At 35.0% G+C, this 25,819-nt stretch overlaps 1 protein-coding gene across 9 annotated transcripts in view; it reads right to left on the reverse strand.

Moving 5' to 3' along the window:
* Positions 1 to 25,819, reverse strand: part of heph (polypyrimidine tract-binding protein 1 heph) — an 862,450-nt gene that overhangs the window by 396,664 nt on the left and 439,967 nt on the right. The window contains exon 1 of one of the 9 annotated variants that reach the window (XM_074175757.1): positions 18,407 to 18,680. The exons of the other annotated variants lie outside the window; for them this stretch is intronic. Within the exon in view, the coding sequence (XP_074031858.1) occupies positions 18,407 to 18,463 (57 nt within the window). The 5' untranslated portion in view covers positions 18,464 to 18,680. Of the gene's footprint in view, positions 1 to 18,406; positions 18,681 to 25,819 lie in introns of those variants that run through there. 9 annotated transcript variants of the gene reach the window in all.

Genomic DNA, 25,819 nt, shown 5'->3' on the forward strand with positions numbered 1-25,819 from the left:
GGGAAATAGTGGATATAAGTGAGAGATCAGTGCAACGAGTATTGAAGAAACATCGCTTGCATCCATACCACGTTCAGTTACATCAAGAACTACTGTATGCTGATTTCGAGAAAAGAGTGAGATTTTGCAATTGGGCCATGAACAAAATTCGTCGAAACGAATATTTTTTCAATAATATTTTATGGTCGGATGAATCGACATTCCATAAAAATGGATTTGTAAATCGACATAATTACCATTATTATGCGACAGAAAATCCTCACTTATTGAGACAGGTGGATTATCAACATAGGTGGTCGATAAATGTCTGGGGAGGCATCATTGGAGAATATGTAATTGGTCCATACTTTTTTGAGGGACATATGAATGGTGCAATGTATCTCAATTTCTTACGAAATGATTTACCAGGTTTGTTAGATGATATTCCTCTTGACCTCCGCAATAGAATGTGGTTACAACATGATGGTGCACCTGCTCACTATTCGGCAGAAGTGAGAGATCATCTAAATGAAGTATTTCCCAATAAATGGATAGGACGGAATGGGCCTGTACGGTGGCCCGCTAGATCACCAGATTTGACGAAACTAAATTTTTTCTTATGGGGATACATAAAAAATATGGTTTACGTTGAGCCACCAACTTCTCCCGAAAATATGCGACTTAGAATAACGAATGCTTTTCGCAGCATTACACCAGCTGTCTTGCGCAGGGTAGAACAGTCTTTCAAACATAGACTTCAGCTCTGCATTCAAGAAAATGGAAGACATGTTGAACATATTTTATAAAAGTTTCATTATCAACCTTAATTAAACTCTCCCTTTTGTAGTTTTGTAATTTGCCAGTTGACAAATTTGAATATCTAGAACTCAAGCTCTGAATGAATATAATAGCATGAAAAAAATAGTTATTTATAATGTTTCTTTCTTTTAACTTGTTTGGTTTGATATTGCATGATTTATGAGTGAAATTCTGCATCCAATGAAAAAATAATTTTCCATTTAGCAAAAAGTGATAGGTACATACATTTATTTCGTTAAAAAATATTTGTTTGGACACCTTCTAATGTACAAAATTGAAACAAGATATCTTTCGTATATTTTTATCAGTCGTCAAATGGATTTCGCTTTGAAAAAATGACCATTTTTCGAAAGAAATGCTCATTTAAGAAAAACTATTGAACTTAACCATAGGGAATACTTAATGAAATTTGTAGAGGTTTCGTTGGCGCTTCTTATGGATCAATAATATACAGGGTGTTCCATTTAATATAAGGAAGATTTTGCAAATTTTCATTTACAATATTTGACAAGCGGTTTTTCATACCCTGTATATCACAGGTCGATTTCAGATATATTGTTTGAGAGAGTTACCAATGTAGAATATTCGACCAAAAAAAAATTTCAACTGGACTTGGCACCACTTTATAATTTCAAATATTCTGAGTGACGAATATTGGAAAAAAAAACCTGTCATGCTAGATATCTCGAAAACCGTCAATATTTTCGAAGTGCAGATATACATAAAGTTTATTTTATTTTCTATGAAGAAACCGAAAAAGCGATAAAAAATATAGGTTGCCATTTAAAAAGACACAGTTGGGATCCGCCCAGAAAAAATCGAACACCCTGTGTGACCGCCAATATTTTTATTTTGTCGAGCTCGAGCAATAAGGTAATATTATAGAAAATTAGATTCCTATCTGCTTCCTATATAGAGATATGGAACACCGCGCCATATATATATATATATATATATATATATATATATATATATATATATATATATATATATATATATATATAGACAAAGATTTTATCAAGTGTGTATGATTTACAAATCAAAAATAGAACAATTAGTGGACAGAACACTCCACTAATATATATATATATATATATATATATATATATATATATATATTAGGACAATTTTTTATCTCATTATCATGTATAATGTATGGTTACCTGCATCTTTGTTAAATTGACATTTTTTTGAAGCTTTATTTGTTCAATTTGCCACTATAAAACCTTGATAATTAATTCAAAGCATCCTAAATATTTTATAATAAAAATTTTTCAACTGTATTGTAGTTTAAAAACCGTTTAATTACAAATCACGAAAAAACGCACAATTTTTCAGTTTTTTGCATTTTAAACGATTTTTTTTGCTTAAAGTAGTATATTTTTATTTTTTCCTCTGGAAGCTGATGTGATTACGAAAAAAATTGCTACTTATTGGTGATAAAAAATAGTACAATTGCTCAAATTTTCATAGTGATACGCTTGTTTTTCGTGAAATGAAAAATAAAAAACGAAAAAAGTGGTTTTTCGCGTTTTACTCGAAAATTTCGAGTTCATGTGAAAAAAGTATGGATACAAAAGTTATAGATATTTTTATTATTCACAAATTTCCCATTTAATTTTTTTCTTGAAAACAATTATTTTGTCCGCAAACCGCGAAAAACCGTTTTTCACCCCTTTTCACCCCCACGCCTCCGCCCCTGCAAACATACAGCTGTTGAATTTTTGCCCCAATATTACTGACTACCTTTCCAACCCATTCCCGTTGAGTTTGCGCTGTAAGGAATTTTTTCCTCAAAAAAATATAGTACGCCTGGCCTATGAATACTCTAATCAAAATATATTTGAACTCAAGCTCATTATTCACCGAGACACGGATGATTTTTATTTAGTGATAAATGTTATGGAGGGAATTAGTTTTTTAAAGTCATTTAAACAAATTCGTTATAACTAGTATTGAGTGTTTGGTATGCCGTGTTAGGAATCACACGTTAAAAGGTAAGACCCCGTTAGTCCTTAGCTTAGTAGCTAAGTACAAGTTTCGACTTTTATAAGTTGTCGTTTGTAGCTGGTTAACAGAAAAACAGATTTTAACAGATTTCAACAGACAGATGAAATATACCTTGAGTAAATAGTGAACTCTGAAGTAGAGTACGTATCGCTTATTTTATATAGACTGTTTCAACTCTACCCTAGAAAAGACTGAGATTTACTCTGCGGAAAGAGTAAACTGAAAACCTGTGGACCTGATGAGAACAGGTGTAGATTGACATTCCACTCTGAATGTTTTCCTGTGACAGTTAAGAGAAAACAAAAAAAAATCATTCCTTTACAACATACTTCAATGGCATATTGGGAAAAACTAAAAAATATTGCTTCGCTGTTTTGACAGGATGTCAGATTGACTCACTTTTACAATCTGTGCTACAGATGAGGAAATTTTCAATTCAGCACCTCTGAGATTGCTTCCTTTTTCCTAAATTTAGTCTTGCCTTCCGCAACTAAAATATCAGAATCAGAGATAGGGGTAGTTTTTCTACGGTTAGACCAACCATAAGTTAACAGAACTCATGATATGTAAAAATTCTGAAATAGAGTAGATACAAATTGGCCTGAAATAATGGTCCAAAAGTAAATTTGTTATTCCAAGTATGGATTACTATGAGTTGCTTTTCGTCATAGTCGCCGACTTGGATACCTCTATTGCAGTATTCGATGGAAGATAATTATTACTTTTATAATTAGCAATTCACCTAAAATAAAAACCTTCTCAGGAATCATGGAGATCAAGAAGATGGAATCACGGAAAATTAAATTGTCCCCATAGAGATCCCATCAAAGAATCACACCTGTCACGTTTCAAAGCTGAGCGCCGTAAAAAAACATAAATGCACTTCCTATCAAAACAGGATTACGTACCGTTTGTTTCACGAAAGTCCTTTACTGTTAGTGACAAGGACTAAGCGCGCGTATTTTTGTTTGTTTTTCATTAGGTTCGGTGAATATTTCACTATGAAAGAGCCTTTTCCAGATATCACGTAAATAAAAATGCGTGTACAAGAGTTTTGTAATTACCCCTGAAATATCAGAATCTCAAAGCAGAAACTTTTCAATGTTATGATATACCACCTACTAATTACTTGGGAAATATTCTACAGGAGGAACATATTAATTTTTTCCATATCAAGGATTTTAATAAGTGAAGTCTCGCTGGAATGAAAAGGTTGACGAGAAATGGTTTCGTTTGCGTGAAAGTTTTGATGAAACAAATCAAGTAACTTCTGAAGGAAGAGGAAAGAATTCGTTGAGCTCATTTTTTCTGTATCAAAGATTTTAATAAGTGAAGTTTTGCTGAAATGAAAAGGTTGATGCGAAATGGTTTTATCTAAGAAAAAGTTTACATGGAGTAAATCAAACAACTTTTCTGAAAAACAAGAAATAAATGTGTACATTTTCTTCAATGAGTACTACTTCTAGGAAGTTAATTTTCAAGAAGACATAATCCTAGGTAGAAAGTTGAAGCGACGAATTTATTATATTGACTTTGACTTTTCTGTTCTCGAATGTTCTTCATTAAGTTTTAATAACATGTCGCTCCTTGAATTCTTAGGAATAATTAGCTTATGATTGAAAAATACTAAGCCATCAGATACTGACAACTCACCTCTAAATTTATAAAAATGACTGACAGATAATGCAACTTTCTTTCTAGAAATTCGCCATTCTATTTGAATAAAATTCATTATAGTTTGCAATTGACCATTATTTCTAGTCATTTCTTCAATCTTTTCTTTTTAGAAAAGAAAATAATGTGGATATAAACTTCCAAAGGAAGAAAGAAAGCTTTTGTCTGAAAGTAACATCTATGCATACTTTACACATCTTTTTAAAGAGTTTATTTTGAAATTAATTGTTTTTTTGAAAGTTCTCCCTTTTTTTGAATAACGATGAAGAAGTAGAAAACCAAATCGAATCTTTATAAAAATTATTCTCTCCTACCCCCTGTCAATTCATCTTTTTCTCTTCTCCCATCGGCAACTAATTTTTGAGAGAATATACATAGTACTCTAGGTTTTCATTTGTCTCAATATTAGTAAGAAAAGCACGAGACAATGTGTCAGCAATGTACAAATACTTCTCCTCAGAGATGCTTTTTACTCTTCATTTGAAGCAAATGAGTTGTATATATCTAACTCATCTTCTTCAATTGAACTTAGAACCACAGCTGTTTCTTTGACATCTTTCAATTCCATTGCCGCCATTAACAAATCAAATCTCTGTTCAAATTTCTTCCAGTTATCAGCAAGGTTACCTTCAACGCTCAAGGGTCGGATGTATCGGGGATTCGATTTCACAATAAAGAGTTCAATTCAATCTTCCTGACACCATGTATAAGGCTGCCCGTTTTTATGAGTCTACTTCAAATTGTAATATCACAGTAAATTCTTACTCAATTCAATCGAAAAAGCGCCATATGAATCTGCACTTTTGCTAACGTAACACAAGTCGATCAATTCCGTCAGGATAAAAATTGAGTGCTCGGGATTCGATCAAGTCGACGAAAGCCATTTTTGCCTGGTCCTCATTGGCGAAGGTTCTACCGGGAGAAAAGTTATAGAAGTATTTGAAAAGATGGTTGGCGAGGGGTCTGCGGAGTATGGTGGGTGAAGCAGAACTTATTCGCTCAATTCGTTTAATTTTCGAACGGTGATTTGTCAAACGAATGGACGGGCGTTGTCTTGGAGCAGGACACGACCTCTTCTGTTGACCAGTGACGGCTGCTGCTGATGCAATTTTCGAAACATTTCGTCGATTTCCTTACATTATGAGATTCTGCTGTGATGGTTTGGCCCGGTTGTAGAAAGTTATGGTGAATCACACCAGCCGCTGACCACCATACAGTAATCATGATTTTTTTTTTACCTTCGTAGCTTATCCAACAATTCTCCTCCTGTTGTCGTAGAGGATACACTTTCCATCACACATTACGATTCGTTCTGAAAAATGATCGTTTTGGATGTGCAAAAGCAAAAAACAGACCTCGAAACGTGACAATTTTTTTCTATCGTTCAAATCGTGTGGCAGCCACTTTTCGAACTGTGTGGTCTTTCCAATACGGTTTAAACTATCAAAAACCTGACGCCCAGTTCGTTCGTCATCCCAGACACCGTTTGTAATTGGGTCAGTCTCCATCAGGATCTTCAAAGCCTATAGTCTCCGAGGCTGAAATCACCGGAACGAAATGTTGCAAACCAACGTCGAACAGTTCATTAACACCATCAATGCCAAAGGCCTCGTTAATTTTTCGGGCTGTTTCGGCAGCGCTTTCATTCAATTCGAATTCGTAGAGAGAAATTGGCAGAAAATCGCTTAACGACATCAAATAGTAATAAGCTGAAAAGATGCAAAAAAGCACATTAAGACATTACAAACGATTTTATGTTCCTCTTGTCTGCTTATTGTCAAGTGGCATGGCACTACTAAAGTACAGCCAACTATCGTGTTATGTACAATGTGGCCAACCATCCACTATTTATACAGGGTATACGTTGACGAGTTAACGCAATCTATAGAAAACTGAGAGTAGGGCGATTCTAAAAAGAAGGATGCGTGAAGAACTACTGAAGAATTCAACTGAAATATTATCGTTGAGGTGACGTTTCGGGTTTCACAGGAAGTGACGTCATCTGTTATTTTTAATGGCACACCCTGTATTTCACCTCATTTTTGAATTCTTCTCATGATTTAGATTCTAACTCATGTATCATACCCTATATCCAAAATGAACCGTTTTCGAGTTATTCGAGTTTTTTAGAAAAAGTGACAGATGCAGCCTCTCGAACATATGTCATTTTTATGTAAAATAACATTTTAAAAAATATACAGCTAGTGAATCATGATAATTGAAGGTTGAACGGATCACGCATCATTTTCACGTCCACTGAATAATCCACAGGGTGCGCAAAAACTAGTGAATGAGAAAAATTAAATATATCAACTTTTTCAAATGGCAACCCCCATTCTTTTTCCTCAAGGTTCAATTCTATTATGAAAATAATCCCTAGTTATGATACACTTCCCTATACCCGAAATTTATAATTTTGGAGATATTCCATTATATTTACATACTTTCCCGAAATGTTGATATTTCTAGTAGGCTGCAACACAATGTTTGGTGACAAATGAAATAAAGTTGTTTATTGTCAGATTCGTGCTCTCAGAAGGTACAATATGGCTCGTGTTGCTTATAATAATTACGATTTCTTCAACTTATTGGTGATTTATGGCGAATGCAATAAGGTGTTAACAAGAACATGTGATGCTTATGCTACAAGGTATCCAGAAGAACCGAAACCATCTCCAGATATCATTAGAAGATTAATCTTCAATCTTACGAACTTTGGATCATCCGAAAGGAAAATTATCAAAACTAAAACGGTGGTTGACAATGAAGATAATGCGATTACAGTGCTAGGGTACTTCACTGATTTTCCAAAAGCATCTTTGAAAGATGCGGCACGAGATTTGGGATTGAATAAAATGTCCATGCAGAGAATATTAGCAAAACATAAATGGCATCCGTATTCTCATTCTTTAGTACATAATAATAATAATAATAATAATAATAATAAATAATAAATGAATTTATTGACAGCTGAAATAAAATGATACAATATGGAGAAAAACAAAATACAAATTTGTCAATAGGTTACAAGATTGAACAGAGTTCATTCTTCCTCTTGCACCTTACAAAAGAAATGAAAAAGATGAAAAACAAAAAAAAACAAAGGACCTAAAATAAAATTTGAATTGTGATAGCGGGTACAACATTCAGTTCATGAGGCGGATATCGATACAAACATAAGAATACTACAAATATTTTAGCTATGGCTTACAAGAGCCAATGTGTCATAGAATATATTCGGGATTTATTGATTTTTCAGAAGGTGTTTTTTCAGGCAGTACCTGAAACTGGAAACAGATTTCGACCGAAAGGAAGGTGGTAGGTTGTTATAGAATTCAGCTATCGTATATGTAAATGACCTTTTGAAAAGTTCTATGGAGTGTCTAACAACATGGATCATTTTGTGCCTGATGTTCACATTATGAATATCAGTTCGATAAGTTATTTTGTTATAAAGGTAGGGATGTGTTCTATTGACAATAACTTTATGAAATAATGTCGAAGAATGAAGAGTCCGCCTATCGTACATTTTCAGCCACCTAGCTTTTTTGAGTGTATGAGAAATCGGTTCTCTTTTCTTGATACCGTATGAAAATCTCAAACAAGAGTTTTGAACTCTTTGAATTCGTTGTTGCTCATTTTTATTCAGAAAATAATGATACACTACGTCACAATGATTGAAAATAGATAATATCAACGAATCACAAATGAGTAATTTGGTTTTTAGGCTCAAGACATGCCTATGAGGGTATAATACTTTCATTTTCCCAAATGCTCTTTGAATCAATGTTGAAGTATGTTTTTTGAATTTGAGTTCATCATCGATACAAACTCCTAGATTTTTAACCTGATTTACAACCGGTAAAACAGTGTCATCAATTTTTATGATTAGATCTCTAAGCTGGCGTGAAGCTATCCCATTATGAGAGAAGAATTAACTTTGCGGATTTCTTCATTATGAAAAATCAAGGAAACGGCCAATTTCTGAGGAATATTACATGGAGCGACGAAGCGAAATTTACCAAAAACGGTATATTCAACAAGCGAAATTCTCACAACTGGAGCGATACAAATCCGCGTTCAGTTCGGGAACGTCAATTTCAAGACCGTTGAAATTTCAATGTTTACTGCGCTGTTGAAGACGACACAATAGTGATGCTTCACTTCTATGACGAAAATTTAAATGGTTAGTTGAGAAGTTGAGAATTGTATTGTTTCATTGTTTTGAAAAAAAAAATACATCACTCAAGAAAATGGCATCAAGGTATCTATTTAATAAACATTCGTAGCATCTAGAAAATACGTAACAGACCAACAGGTATTCTTATTTTCAGGTGAACGATACCTAGATATTTTTAAAAATCTCGATACGGATCATCTGGAAAAACTGACGCTCGCTGACCATCGAAAAATTTGGTATCAACTTGATGGAACACCTCCACATAATCATCAGATGGTGAGGATGTATTTAGAAGAAACTTATTACTACCAGTGGTTTGGAACCGACGGTCCTAAATTATGGCCACCGCGATCGCCCGATTTAACTCCAATGGTTTTTTTTTATTTGGGGTTATATAAAAAACGAGGTGTATTCTAACACGCTAACAACAAAAGAAGAGACTTTCAGGAGAGAGTTCGTACTGCTTTCAACTCTATTCCACAGGACATGATAAGACGAGCTGTAGGAGATGTCATACGGAGAAGTGTAAAATGCTTAAAGTTGGAGGCAATGTATTAGAACATTTGTTGCAACAAAGAAAACGGTTGACAAAAGTGTCTGTTCTTGTTTAGCATTGAAACTAAATTTGAAACTGTTATTTATTCTAATCATGATTTTTGTCTTGAATATAGGATTATTTTTCATGAGATATTCAATGGAAACCAGACAACAAAGAAATTTGATTGGACAAAATTGGGGGGTAAAAACGTAAATCCTCGCGTGATAATAATAACTTTTATTGCGGAATATCATTATAAGTTTTGGGTATAGGGAAGTGTATCGTAACTAGGGCTTATTTTCATAATATAATTGAACCTAGAGGAAAAATGGGGATTCCCATGTGAAAAAGTTGAGATTTTTTATTTTTCTGATTCACTTATTGGACCCTAATTTTTGCGCACCCTGTGGATTATTCCGTGAACGTGAAAATGATGCGTGATCCGTTCAACCTTCAATTATCACGATTCACTAGCTGCATATTTTCAAAAATGTTAATTTACATGAAAATGACGTATGTTCGAGAGGCTGCATCTGTCACTTTTTCTAAAAAAACTCGAATTACTTGAAAACGGTTCATTTTGGGCATAGAGTATGATACATGAGTTAGAATCTGAATTATGGGAAAAATTAAAAAATGAGATGGAATACAGGGTGTGCCATTAAAAATAACGAAGATGACGTCACTTCTGGTGAAACCCGAAACGTCACCTCAACGAAAATATTTCAGTTGAATTCTCCATTAGTTCTTCATCCATCCTATCAATTTTCAGAATCGCCCTAGTTTCAGTTTTTTATATATAGATACCGTTAACTCGACAAGATATACCCTGTATAATACATAAGAATGTATGAACCTAACTTTTGAAGTTTCTATTCATCCCGCATGGTACAGTTCCTCATCTCAATACCTTATCGTTACTGGTTTTGAAGCTATCAAATTACCACCTAATGGAAAATTCTCCTTCAACGCATCATCAACACAAACCACTTCATTTTATCACTTTTGGTCGTTTTTCAATATTTCATATCCCCCGTGAGAAACCGCCTAATAAAAAAGTTATTTACAGGTCACCTAATTCAATCGAGGAACAATTTTCTTTAAACATTCATAAAACTTTATCAGGGCCCCAATATAATCTCGGAGGGTCTGAATATTCATCTACACGCGCTATCGATACCGTTCGAAGGCCCTTTTTCGGGCCGCACAATGGAGGGTTGTGCCGCAAACAGCGCCTTGAAAATCATTTGAAAAAATATGAAAGGCGCTACAAGCTACAATACCCGAAGGTATTCAAAAACAAATAACGTGTTCCGAAAAGAAAAGAAAATTGAATTTTGCTGCTCGTCAAATTCGAGTTGACTTCTTTGTTAGGGGGAAATGGAAAAGAGGAATCTTGATTTAGGCTTACAGTGAGAGCGTAGGATCATGATTGGAGAAATGAGTTTAAGATAAAAAATGGCAAACGATAAGAAACGATAACGTTCTCACAGTAACTATATAAGAAAGACGCCACATAATATGTGGTCTGATATGAATCAGGAATCACACGTTTGAAGGTAAGACCTCGGTAAACTTTAGCTCGCACAAGTTTCGACTTTTGACAGTTGTCGTTCATAGGGGGCGACAGCTGGTTGAAGAAAAAACTGATTTCAACAGTTTTTTAACAGAAAACTATCCTTTCATGTTCATTTGAAAATACTCTCTTTCAGTGGATTTTCTTGCAAAAAATGAACAATTTGGATACGGATAATCCTTCTCAAATCATTCATCACAAATGATTCCGAAAAATACACACCCTCTCCAATTCTTTTCCCATTTGATTTCCGCCCTGCAGCGGGAGGTTAGAATACTCCTGTCGTGTGAAGTGTCACCCGTGTGACGTATGTGTCTCCGTGCCAAAAGGATGTATGACTTTGATTCAACTCTGTGTCACTGACGAAACCTTCAACATACTGGGAGCCCTCTCGTCGTAGCAAACGTAGCCTTTTGATGGATCTTCCTTCCCTAGCTACTCGTGGAACCTTTCATGGAACACGAAGTAATTAAAAAAATCCGAACTTGTGTCTGCACAGGAAATAAACGACCCCAACTACCATCCCTATAACAAATAATTCCAAGAAAGAGCTTCTCACTTCTGCACCTTTTGAACTGAGTTTACAGAGGAGATAGAAGTTGACCAAAACGACTCCAACTGTAACATCGGATCAAGAGCAGGAGCTACTCAGTTCTTTAACTTTCGAATAAATGTAGAAGGCATTATGGTACAGCCAGGAAGCGACTTATCGCCTCCTCGATAGCAGGATACCTTATAAAATATGTCTTGCTGAAAAGCAGTAGAAGCAGGATCTGCATCAGGAAAGGAAACAATCTCCCCCTGAGGTCCTGCGAAAGGTAAAGGTCTCTGCCCACTATACCGTACCAAACCATGACCGTAAGCGTACCGGGCACATGCTAAAAAATATTCTTTCATACGATTTACATGAACCAACTCCCACTAGACCGTTCCGTCACCGGTCCGGCCCGTAGCGTAGCATGCACGTGCCATGGCAGTATAAGAGCCGAGAATATTTTGCCCGTACTGATACGCAACGTGCATGACACGCGACGTGGGTCTTCAACACATTCACACTACACACTACACTGATGTGTAAGCCGGAAAAACAAAGGGGTATCTAACGGTAATCATACCCGTATGATGACCGGTAGATGATACGGTAGAACACGACTGATCCATTACAGTGGGCAAGGTAAACCGTGTCGTGTTATTTTTCGTGTCTGATACGGTCCTAGCATGACCATGGTTGGTACGGCATAGTGGGCAGAGACCTTAAAGCTCAAAGAATAATTCACTCAAACCAGAGGTGAAAAAGTCCGGAGTTGAATCTAATGTATCGTCAGGAATAGCTAACGGGGTAACGCATATATGCCCTCAAATGGGAAAATTGCCGCAGGCATCAAAGTCGTAATTTTGTACCATGAAAATCTAGAAAACACTGAATATAAATAAACATAAAACATTGAGGAATACCAAAGAAGAGGAATACATGGTCAATCTGTTTATAAAAAATCTGTTTTCCGTTAATCAGCTGTCGCCCCCATACGAACGACAACTCTCAGAAGTTGAGAAACTTGTGCGAGCTAAGGACTAACGAGGTCTTACCTTTTAACGTGTGATTTTTAACACGGTTGCAGAATCATCCCAGCTTCAACCAGATATATTCTCTCGAGAAAAATATCTGGTCGAGGCGGGAATCGAACCCACGGACTTCCGATCGTGAGTCGGGCGCACTACCACCTCGGCCAATTCCACAATCAGAATACACATTAGAGCAAATTATTAAAAAAAAAATTCAGATCCTGATACAAAAAGTCAAAACTTACCACACACAAATATAGACCCAAATGAAGAAAATGTCAGTTGGATATTATTAGAAAGTCAAAGTCAATAACTATATAAATTATACTTCATGAAACAACTTCAATAGAACAAGACTGTTATTCAAATTAGATTTTAGATCGTTATGTCTAGACGCCACAAATAATCCATTGATATTTATTGATACCTGAATGCAAATAGCTACCGGAATACAAGTAATATAAATAATTAAAATTCGATTTTCCAAAACTGGTGAAATAGAAAAAAAAAATTAATAGAGTTTTACTGAGATTCAATTATTTTATACATGTAATACACAGAGGGATACCTAACATACATTGAAGCAGAAATCCACCCGGATACGTCTGATTCATTGAAGTGAAATCATCATTGTTTAAAAATATAACTTTTCACGAAAAACACGAATTTCAATGCACGAGAAAACATTATCTGTGTTCCGTTCAAATTACAAAGACAATTTCGTAGATATATGATCAAATGCAAGTACCTAATGTTAGTTAACTTCCTAATTATATATTTTTGAGTGAAAATATTTGAATTATGTCGACGATGAATAGCTTCGTGTCATATTGTAAACTGCTTGTTGGAGTAGTTGATACCTTGGTGAGTGCTAGTGGTGCCGGGTATAAATCTCATCTCATCAATCACTCAATTGCAGTTCGCGTCTCACGAGTAAGGTTGCGGGCACGAAAATGACGACGGCCGAGCGATGGCGAGGCGACGCGACGGCGGAACGGTGACCTGCACATTTCTCGCTCGTAGAATAATATACTATTCTACTATTACAGCTAATTGTATGCTCTATTTTGATTAGCGTATTCTACTAATCGAATAAAGCATTATCACAAATGATGTATTGAAAAATACGTTCTAGCAATCAAATAATTTTGTTACACATAAGGATTATTTTCATTGGGAGGTAAGATACGGAGTTAATGATGCCAACAGAATGTAATCATCGTGTCTCAAATAATTTTGAATATTTTGAACATTTATACCTGACTGATAACTGTAAAAAAACAGTCCTCACTGCAGAATTGAGTAAATATCATCATTATACCGATTTAAATACATTTTGATCAAAATATAGTTTGTATTATCTGGAACTTCGCACCTGAAACCGATGTATACAAACGATGTATACAGTTTTATTGAATAAAAAATAAAATAATAATGATGTAGATAATGAACTGAAAACTAAAAAATAATTCGGAAGGTCCTAGGTAGCAGCCATCACAGCACTCTCCTCAGCAATCTACGGTATTGATTAGGTAAAAAAATAATAAAACCGTTGGACGTAGCGTAGCTTGAGTAAATATGTGAATACTAAGCCCAACGATTTCATTATTTTTTTTTATCTGATCAATACCGTAGAATGCTGAAGTGAGTGGTGGAATGACTGCTACCTAGGACCTTCCGAATTATTTTTTAGTTTATAGAACATTATCTATATCATAATCATCTTTTTTTTTCAATAAAACCGTTTAACATAATGTTTGTTTACCTAATTTATTTTCAAGTTTTTAGTTTCATATTCTGTTACTTAATTGTTCTCATTCTATTTAGTTCATTCAGTGCCTCAGTATTACAAACTGATATGTAATCCGCCATGTTGTAGTTGCGGCCATCTTGAATTTGCACATTTGTGGACGTGAACTACTATTCTATTAGTCAAGCCCTGTCATTTGATACCCATATTAATATGTATGCCACCATTTTGTATTTACGGCCATCTTAAATTTGCATCTTTTTCAAAGTACACTACTATTCTATAGTCAATCCCTATGCTTTAATACCCATATTGAGATAGTCGTTAAACAAAATGTAATAGGCCATAATGTAGCTGCGGCCATCTTAGATTCATAATGATACAAAATTTATTAAATTGTATTGTTATCAAAACTAAATGTGTGTACCAAGTATCAGATCAATCTGTCAACAGGAAAGGGGTCAAAAATAAAACGATTTGAAATATTCCTAATTCATTTTTGGTTATATTGTTTTTAATTTCAGAATAATTGTCTTTTTTGAGTCAAGAAGTACTTTTTTCGAAAGTTACACAATTTTTTCCGTCATTTCATGCAGAGCTGATGAAATTTTAAATCTTAATATATTTAAGTTCCACGTGTCGAATGGTTCAATTTTTTTTGTAACAATAAAATTGTTTGCTTCACAGTAGGAAACATTATCAACCACATCTATGATGAATGTATATAAACTTGTTCGTCATGGATACATTTATACCTAAGTGATTCATTACAAGTTATTCTTGTTTCAAGGATAGACGGTATTTGCATTTGTAATGAATTCTGGAAAAGTTTCCTCACATATTATCGCCAGTATATGTTCCAGTATTGGATAAATTGAACTGCGAACAATGAATAAATCTGATGAATTTTTTTTTAATAAAAGTGAAAATTAATTTAACCGTTAATTTCATTTTATCCTTTGAGACTTCGGAAAAGTCGTTTCTCTATAATTATTCACCATTCACCTCTGTGAATGAAATGCTGAAATGTATTGGATCTCTTTATTATTTAATAATAATAATAATACATGCTTTTATTGAAAGGTACAAGAGATACTAATCTAACCTAACAAATGGCAGAATTCAACGTCTGCGCATGATAAATCAAGGCAGAAATTGCTCTTCCACATTCCATCCATTTATTTATCAAGAGTAAGTACCATAGGTTGAGAGTTTTTGACAAAATATTTTACATGGGGAAGGGATCAAACTGATCACACCAGGGATGTTCTAGACATCTTGGTTACCTCTGTTACCACGTAGTGTTTCAAATCTGAACCATTTTAGTCTTTTTCACTTCAATTTCAGTTTCAAGTGTTTGAAATTTTCAAATTCAGTTTTGAATCATATTGTGCCTAGCAGAACTAAAAGAAAAAACGAAAAATATATAAAACATGTCTGAAAGAAACATTTGTCATACCTCATTCTCGTGAAGCGTGTCAAAATTTATCCAAATGAATACTTCAAATAATCATATTCAAATATGTACCTCCCAAATGAATGGGCTTCACTAATTGTTGGGGATGGTTATTAAAACTGTATTAACCTCACATGAGTTCATAGTGAAGACAGGGCAGGAAATGGTCGTTTAAAGCATTTCCACCCACTTCAATTCAAAACTGAAATTCAAATAAAAAATTCAGAATAGAAATTTCGACGCGCTTGTGCTTTAACAAAAATTTTCCACAGGACACAGTAAACCATTTCTTTATGAAACGCTAACTTGACTAATATATCACAAATATTCAATCTCCATTGTCAAATATCATCTATCTAAATGAAGAAGAAGAAGAAATATAAATAAGTGTCAATATTCACATAACCATACAACCAAAACAACAATATCATTTCCTGTATTGAATGAATAATAAATGAAATATTTCGTTATTACCCAGCATCAGAGATCTCCATGAACTAGTTGAACATAATTATACATGTAGGTTTTCAGAATCAAATATGATATGGTCAACAAACAGGTGATAAAAATGAATGGAAAAATTTACACATTTCTTTGTTTTCATTAGGAAAATAACTGTTGGTAATGTTACATTGCAAGAGTAAACATTTGAGGTACTTTTGTCGAGTCAACGTATGGACGTGATTCAAATGAGATTCAAGAGGAAAAAATAAAATTGTAGAAAACCATAATGACGTTTGAAATCTGAAATCTGTTTTTCCGTTAACCAGCTGTCGCACCCCTACGAACGACAACCCCCAGAAGTCGAAACTTGTCAGAGCTAAGGACTAACGAGATCTTACCTTTTAACGTGTAATTCCTAACACGGGTTGGACGAAAGCAAGTAAAAATCGATCATTCAGTCTGGGGCCCAACCGATGTTCATAGCAATTTTGAAGAGTTTGGCAAATCTATCTATACTATTATAAATGTGAAAGTTTGTGAGGATGGATGCATGTATGTTTGTGGCTGTTTCACGCCTAAACGACTGAACGGATTTAGATGAAACTTCGCATAAATACAGCTTATACATGAGAATAACATGAAGGCTACAATTTACAAAGGTTTTGTGTGATTTTGGTCACAATATAACGATAAATATTAAGTAAGTCGGAAAAATTCTTGCTTCCTGAGAGCTATCTTGGCGTGTGCTGCCTATACCGTTAGAGTTACATGCAGATAATGTACCATAGAATTGTTTATCTTGAATAGTTCTAAATAAAAGTCCATGATAGCATATATCTACCTCTTATGTGGTAGCCACTATATGGAAAATACTGAGTCAAATATACAATCAAATTGGATACCTTTTTTACAATGAACATTTTACAATATCTGTCAAGTTCTTATAAAAATTGATTCAATTGTCGTTTTGACTATTTAATCTCAGTCTTTTGCACTAAGTAATTTGGACGAATCGTTCAAAATTTATCACGATAATATTAACTTGACGCAACGCAGTAAGCCATTACGCGTCGCTTCTACTGTAAGTCGACGGGGGACGATGCGCGAGGGTAGAGAGGCGGTCTAATCTATGAAGCGGCATCGCCGAGACGCGTGAGGGCAGATGTCGTTGAAGGTTGTGTTAGTTATGCGAATTTCCTTATAGGTAACATAATTCGATTCTCGAAGCTATTCATTACTTAGTGCAGTTGACATATTTTATTAGTTATTATATTTTTGAAGTAAAAATATAAATTACTAGCTGTTAGCCCATCTAATGAACGAAGAATCTTGAAATATGCAGGTAGGTTCTTTGTATAGCGTAAATAAGCATCAAGAAAGGGAATCAGGAATTTCCATACCCAAAAATAAAGGTTCAAAGTGAATTTCTTCAGTTTTGAAGTTGGAAACCTGAAGTTTTGGGTTAATGAAAAAATATTGTCACTATTTGTTCAAAATGGTCCGTCACGAAACTTGATGCGACAAACCAAATTCTACGCGGGCTAGTAAAATTGATATTGACAGGTGAGAATTTTTTTTTTATAAAATAGGTAATAATCGCGACAAGCTTCCATATCACATAAATTGTGTAATGTAATGAATTGATGGATTTTGATTACTTCAAAACTGATTTTTTTCTTTTGTTAATGAAAGCTTGTTAGTGAATACGCTTTCTACTATTAAGTAATTTACATTATTTCATCCTATAATGAATCCGAGATCAATAGGTGTTTCAGGCATTACTGCCTAAGAACTAAGCCTAATAACCTATTCAACGATTGATATTTCTCTATATCAATATTTTTTTGTACATTCTATTCAAAAATCATGACTGTTGAACAAAGGCACTATTAGTAGTTTGAAAAGGTAAAGTTTAATTTCTTTATACATGGTGACAGATGCAAATACAGAAATCAAAATGGCGCATGCTCACTTTTGGTTTGACCAAAGCTTTTGATTGTTAGTTGAATACTGGAAACACTACCGTTGATTTTCAGAGGTTGAAATCTTGGGTTTATGATTCATTATGTACATTCCATAAACCTGATGGCATCAATTGTTTCACCTTCGATCTCATCGCTTTCCTTGCATTTGAATGAGTGTCTGTACGTTTTCTGTATGTGTCTGTTACTGAAACCAGAGCCTAGTTTATCTTTGGTATTCGTAATTTGAATCTTTTGTCGAACCCATAGAGAGTGTCTTCTAAAGAGGAGATGTCGCTTTTTCTTACTAAGTTATTAATGTTTTCACCAAGCAAAAATGTTCATCTTTGATTTACTCATTCGTCCATCACTCTTGATTACTCTAGCACCGCTATATTACGTAGATGTATGTATGTTTATGTATACAGACAAAAAAATTAAACCAAAATTACTCACATAATTATATAAAAAGCTGTCTTCATCAGTTAATGAAAGTAATTTCCCATATATCATATTATCCACGAGTCTTTTGTCTATTCCTAGTTCATATCAACAATCACTTAACCTGTTCCACTACACGCCACACAAAAACATTCAAATCCACCGGAAGAACGTACCGTCGACTGAATCGAGCGTATCAAAAAACGAATGTTTTACCTGGTATTTTGGTTACGTAACCTTGAAAAGGCCAGTGAACACCTTTGCTGCGTATATAAGGGGGGTACAGGTGGCTCGACTATGTATCACTTGTTTGGAATTGATTGTAGCATAGCAAAAAGCGACGAGTGAGAGAATTGGCGGTATTTTTATGACGCACGCTACGCGATTGTCTCACTACTGGTTTAATCAAATTATCACCAGAACAGGTACCTCGAGAGAGGTGGGGCACATTTACATATTAGGGCAATGGCCTTTTTATGCCTTGAATGCTTGTATCAAGACGTAACGTAACTCTGAGAAAAATTCCGAAGGATAAACGCAACGAATGAGAGTTACTGGATATTGAAAACTGAGTAGGAATGCCACTGGCCGATGACAAAACGACTAAAAATTGTGCGTCCTCAAAAAAATAGCAGCAGCTATTATGAAAGTATTGGAACGTGACACATGAGACCAAGAAAATATTGAATGAATCGAGTAGTGGGTTTGTTTTAGCTGTAGAATTATCCTAGAATCATTCCGAGTTGACCCAAAATCAGTGGGTTCTCATGCGGTTCTCATGCAGTTCTCACAAATTAAAAACCAAAACCGTAAAAACATATTTATTTTAGGTAAGTGAATTCATTTGATTCTCCAGTGCAACCGACCGATAATTTATTGTAGCTCACACCAACTATAATGATCATGAGTTAAACAATTGGGAATGATCCTTAGAATGGGGAGATACGCACAAGTAGACATGGTTTTTCGGTCGTTGCTTGCCAGCGTCTGGTAGATGTAGTGATAATGCATAGTGTGAGAGGGATTTATTCATTTATTCAAAATTTGGGATACAAACAGGTAAACACCCATAGAAGCATCCACTAATAGAAGTGGTTACAGAGACACACAGATACAAGAAAAAAATTATTAAATTAATAAATTTCGTACGTAGTAACCAATTTTTCATTATTTTTGCTGTGTTGAATATTCTTTTTATAGTTATTTCAAAGGGAGTCCACGTAATAGAGAAAACATCTATGCTACTACAGTATTTGTTGAAAGAATGACACATTCTAGTAATTGGAGAGTTTTTGAACAAATTTGTGTTGAAATTCGGACTGGCAAGTAATTTTCTGTTTCTAAGTGTTCCTTTAGGAACGTGATAAAAAGTCATTGATACTAGATAGAGTAGTCATAACAGTTGGTTATTATTCTTCCTTGTTCTAGAAGCTGTATTTTGTAGCAAATTTCGCTAATGCGTTATTTTGAAGTGTAAAAACCTTACAAATCTGTTCTGGAGTCTTTCTAATTTAAATTTATGTGTTTTATAATGTAGGCTCCATATATGGCACTTCCAAAATTAAGTTTACTGAAATTTGATTACTGCCTCGTTGTTGAAGTCTTTGCATATTCCGCAGAAAAATCCCAAGGTTTTGCTGCAGGAATTCATTACATCGTCCAAAAGGGGATTGAAAGTCATTTTTGTATCAAAATAGATTTCAAGACCTTTAATTTGGTCTACTCTGTTGATAATATCATTGCCCAGGAAGTACTGAAAATGTATCAGTATGTTGTTTCTACAAAGAGATATACATGTACATTTAATAATGTTGAGTTTCAATTTATTGAGGTTACAGTGTCGTAAAAAGCATTGAGGTCTTATTGAATCTTTGAGCAATCTCTAATCGTCGTTACTTTTCTGAAGATTTTCAAGTCATCAGCATATAATAAATAGTACTTGTGAATGCTTGAAGCAATTTTTCAAATACTAGAAAACCAGAATCATTTACGGATCCAGATATGAACTTTGAGGGACCCTCGAGGTTACCACAAATGGAGTAAATCTGTATCCATTTACGTTCACTAGCTGACTGTAATTGTGTAAGATGAGATGAAAGCCATCTAAGGTGATCTCCCTGTACACCAATTCCATAACCATCTCTTCACGTTATCACCATTCCTTCAAACCAAAGAATTTTCAATGCACTAGCCTCAGAGCCAGTTTACATAGAATGGACGTCGGGCGAAGAGGCGGAATTTGTATTTTGGCTGTATAAAGTGAAAATTATTTCAGAATATGAAGTCCGCAAGAAAGCGTACAGTTCAAATGTTGAAAACTTCACAATCCACATAATGACCAATACTTGTTTGTCACCAATGCTTTAGCTTCTTTCTGGCACGATTGATCTTATCCAAAAGAGCATTGAGATAAATTAACCAGCTAATGGTCTGGAAAGAGGAATACAGCAGAGAACAGAGGCAATACCACCTCGTTTATATGGACTACCAAAGATTCACATGGCGAATGTCCCTCTGAAACCTATCATCAGTACTATAGAGTCACCAACGTTTGACATCACCAAGTACTTATCAAGTCTGCTATAGCCACTAATGGGAAACGCAGAGTCGTTCGTCAGAGACTTGCCTCATTTTGTCCATTTAAAAGGTTCAGGATTGAAAACTGAAACCCATTGACCTGTTGGTATCTGTATATACAATGGTCGCGGTTAGTAAAACCCTATAACTAATCAACTTATTCTTCTTTCCAGACGTCACCACCTTATTTGAGCAAGTCTAGTAGCTGACTGTCAGACGGAACAATTTGAGTCTCAATATATTGAGACTTTCGTGGTTTTGGGTCACAAGTAGAAGAGCTGGAATATTTGGAAATCCAGTTCACTATGGAAAGAAAAGTGAAAGCGGAATCGCATCTTCAGATGTGTAAGTTTATACAAAACCAACCCATGCATTCATGACTCTACGAAAGTTCTAGATAGTAACCATAGAAATCCGTAAACATGTAAATAACTTCATCCGCAAGGAAGAGAGCAGAAATATCATAAAACATTGCACTCTCGAACACATAGATTATCCCAATAATTCAAGTAGCCTCGGGTCAAGCAGGTGAGAAAACAATCGGCGTCCAAAATCCAGGCCCATCAAAAACAAAAACATATCAGGATCATGTTCAGTATGTATGTCGCAGTTGCAGACGAAACGTCAAGCTAAACCTGCAGACCACTCTGAATATTCTCAGATATAGCAAACAATCTGTTAAATATGGTATTGTTTTGAATAGAGCAAAATAAGTCTATCAAATATATCTGAAAGAATTCCATCCCATTCTTCATCAATTGATATTTAGATAAATGCAGAATGCTGTGTAAGAGAGGGTTTGATTCTGAACATACAAGTTACTGAATACTGGCGGTGATTCTGTTATGTAAAAGTCTTTCAGCCAGAGTAAGATGCAAATAACTGTCTAACAGATACCCCGGAATTATTTACACCAAAAATAATTTGTTGTTTCCAGTCTCAAACGTAAAATAAGTAACACTGAACAGTACTTAGCAATCTATCATATGATATCATAGTAATCTATCAAATGATATCCAGTAACCTATAACTTGGAAAGTAATATAACACAAATCATTTGATTCCATTTCATATACGTTTCACATCAACCAAATTTATTTTTGGAAAACACATAATTTTAGTGATTCATTTTATGATTTTTCATCAGCGGCAAGTTTTTAAATCTGTCAGACTACCGACAGCTTCATAGCAGTTGCTGAACGCAATCAAGCCATTTTGATGGTTGCTCAAAACTGGCTGATTAGAATAATAACGTAATCATTAGGCCTCGGTATACTTTATTTTAGCCACAGTACTTGAGATTAATTAAGCGGAAGGACTTACATTCTGGAATAACCATAAATACTGAGGAAAAGGCTTTATAATTTTTCCCAGAAAGATTACAACAGGTGTTTTCCAAGCAAAGTTGAAAACTTTTCTATTTAGAGCCATTGTAAAGAATCACTTGTATTTCGCAGCAGATGGGAGATTTTATTTATGTTCTACGTCTTGCGTAACTGCCGGGATGGCGAAGAATCTTATCCTTTTGTTAGACGACGGTATACAATCAGTGGCGTACTAGGAGTAGGCTGTCAGTTGAGATGAGACACTCTCGCGTAGTTTTGCATGAGCTTCACTTTCGGAAGTTGTGTAATGAAATTCGGTCTTTCTAAAATCCCTCGTTCACACAGAGATCACAACTAGAAACAATAATTTTCTTAAATTGAAAATATTACGGTCCATCTTCAAGTCTCAAAGAGTAACTTATATATTAGGCTTTAAGCAAGGTTGCTCATAGAAGAGCACCTGATTGGCTTATTCAAAAATTGAATATACTGAACATTTGCTGCAATATTTGCCATATTCCTCTGTTCTCTCTTGGTCTTTGCCTCTAACATTATCAAAATAGTGTCGATTAAGTAGCCACGTAATTATCATGCTGAACAAAAGAGAAATGAAACTTTCTGTTTTTTACCACTTTTATTTGTAACTAACGTTACTGCAGTTTCATCCAATACGGACATTTTAAAACTTATACAATAAACCAACAATGATTCATTACGATCGCCATTATATACCACCTCTGTAGGTACTAATAGAAATAAAGGTACTTGACTTGATTGAGTAACTGAATTTACACTTCACAATGCGAATTTGCCAATTTTAAAAACCGGCGAGTAAACTAAATCGATTTGATCATTTAACAGGTTGCACCCGCAATGTTTATGCTTGTGAATTTCCAAGGATTCTAAATAATTGAGTTTCCATTCCTTCCTGACATAGTGCCGAATTTAGGTATCGTTTAGATTCGGAAACTTGTGGTTGCAGTCTGAAGGACCTTTCACGTTCAGCATACCGTTTTTGAAAATTTCAGCCACATTGTCCCACATAAACACTATTACACTCAGGACGCTTAAGCTTATAAACTCCAGATTTTCCAACTTGTCGACCTTATCTTTGGCATTGAGAAGGAAATGAGATAACCTGACATAACATCGAACTCAAATTTATTCTGATTGTGTGCAATGGCCAGGTCTAAGAAATATTCATTTTTGGTACAGATATTTAGACGATATTCTCGCCTGTTTCAGAGGTACTACACGACAGCGGAACCAATTTATGACATTCCTGAACAATCTCAATAGCAACATTCAGTTCACACTCGAAACAGAGATAGAGAAACAGATAAATTTCTGACACCATCAGAATGAATTTAAGTTCAATGTTTTCAGAAAACCTAACTATACAGACATCACCATCCCAAGCGATTCTTTCCATCCAGACAGTCATAAATTAGCAGCCTACAATTCAATGTTGCACAGAGCAGTCTCACTGCCTTTATCTGCTAACAATCTAACCATGAAAATTGATATAATTACACAGGTCATAATAATGGTTTTAACGTAGATACTATCCAGAAGTTAGTCAGGAAACAAAGCCGGAAATTCACTTACAGATTAATATACCCTCAGGTCAAACAACCAGGAATCAAGAAATGGGTAACGATAACATATTTTGGAAAAAGAACACAGATAATTGCGGGTTTCTTCAGAAAAAACAATGTGGAAGTGGCATACAGACCACATGCTAGGTTATCTCATTTCATTTTCAATGTCAAAGATAAAGTCGACAAGTTGGAAAAATCTGGAGTTTATGAGTTTAAGTTTCGGGAGTGTAATAGTGTTTATGTGGACAATGTGGTCGAAATTTCCAAAAACGGTATGCTGAACATGAAAGGTCCTTCAGACTAGGAAAAAATTATTCGACGTTTTCAAACCATTCCTTGGCATGCAACCACAAGTTTCCGAATCTAAACAATACGGAAATTCTGCACTATGCCAGGAAGGGTTGCAAACTCAATTATTTAGAATCCTTGGAAATTCACAACCTGTTAAACCTTGCGGGTGCAACCTGTTAAATGATCAAATCGATTTAGTTTACTCGCCGGTTTTTAAAATTGGCACATCCGCATTGTGAACTGTAAATTCAAGTACTCAATCAAGCCAAGTACCTCTTTCTCTATTAGTACCTACAGGGGTGGTATATAATGGCGAATGTAATGAATCATTGGTATTTTATTGTATAAATTTGAAAATGTCCGTATAGAACGAAACTGCAGTAACGTTACTTACAAATAAAAGTGGTAAAAACATAGAACGTTTCATTTCTTATTTCTTCATTATGATTTCCTACCACGTAGTAATGGCTATGCATCCATCAATTTATTAATTATCATGAGCCTGTTGAAGCACTATACTTATTCAATAAAATTAATTTTCACGTCAAAGTTTTACAGCTTCTAATCTCTATACATTGACCCTACAACTTAGTCGATTTGTATAATAATAATAATAATAATAATAATAATAACATACTCTTGAAGACCAGCTATTTTATGTTCTGTTGATGCTACATTAGGAAGCGTATACACCTATAAAAGAGATCAAAATCTGAAGCGGCAGAAATTTCTGGAGCTGTATTCGCCATCAGTTTGGCAACACGGAGTCAGAATCTATCATTTCGTAATGCCACATTTTATAGATTTTTTATTATGCTTGTTGAGCGGGTTTTAGTTTTTAATCATTAGAGTTATTGAATATATAATGAAATCTAAGTTGTGTAATTTTACAGTCTTCTATAAAAAAAATAATCGTTTACAAGTACCTTATGCCAAATTGTAAAAATACCATCTAGACTAAAGGAGTTCAGTGACGTCCGCACCATAAGGAATCGAAAGTAAGAATTTTATAGTGATGATAACAATGAACATATATAATAATAATAGAAATGGAACAACGCCACTCACAAGAGCAGTGAAGAACTCTATCCGCGGCAAGTATTAGCACAAACTCCGACAGATCCGTTCATCGGAACTGTCGGGGAAGAACAAAGTTGCTCCAGCAAATATACTTGGCGTCCCAATATCACTCTACTCGTTTGGAGTAGTAAAGTGGACTCGGGAGGAGCTGCATCAAGACCCGAAAAATGATGCACCTCCATAGGAGTTTATATCCCGAACTGTTCCCCGGTTGTACTTCTCCGACAACAGGGGCCGTGGACTTTTGAGTTTGGAGTTTCTAGATGACGGAATGGTTCTGGATAGAGCCTGTAAAGTCGTCAGAAGTTCGGATCCCCTTCTCTGCATGGTTCGCGACCATGATATAGCAGGCATTGGAGCATTCCTCCCAAGGACAGCTGCCCGAGCAGCTGGTAAACTCGGTAAAGTTTTCGACACTGAACGGGATGCTCACAACGGGTTGGAACCCGTTCAGCAGAAGGCCTACATAAAAGCCGCAGAGATTACTTCACTCCAGCGGCAACACAAAGATACGCCAATGCATGGGATCGTCTTCAACAAAATTGAAGACCTTG

This window comes from Leptinotarsa decemlineata, unplaced genomic scaffold (assembly GCF_025532065.1).
Source record: "Leptinotarsa decemlineata unplaced genomic scaffold, Ldec_3_MD MMD2_tig00001064_RagTag_RagTag, whole genome shotgun sequence".
NCBI classification, from domain to species: domain Eukaryota; kingdom Metazoa; phylum Arthropoda; class Insecta; order Coleoptera; family Chrysomelidae; genus Leptinotarsa; species Leptinotarsa decemlineata.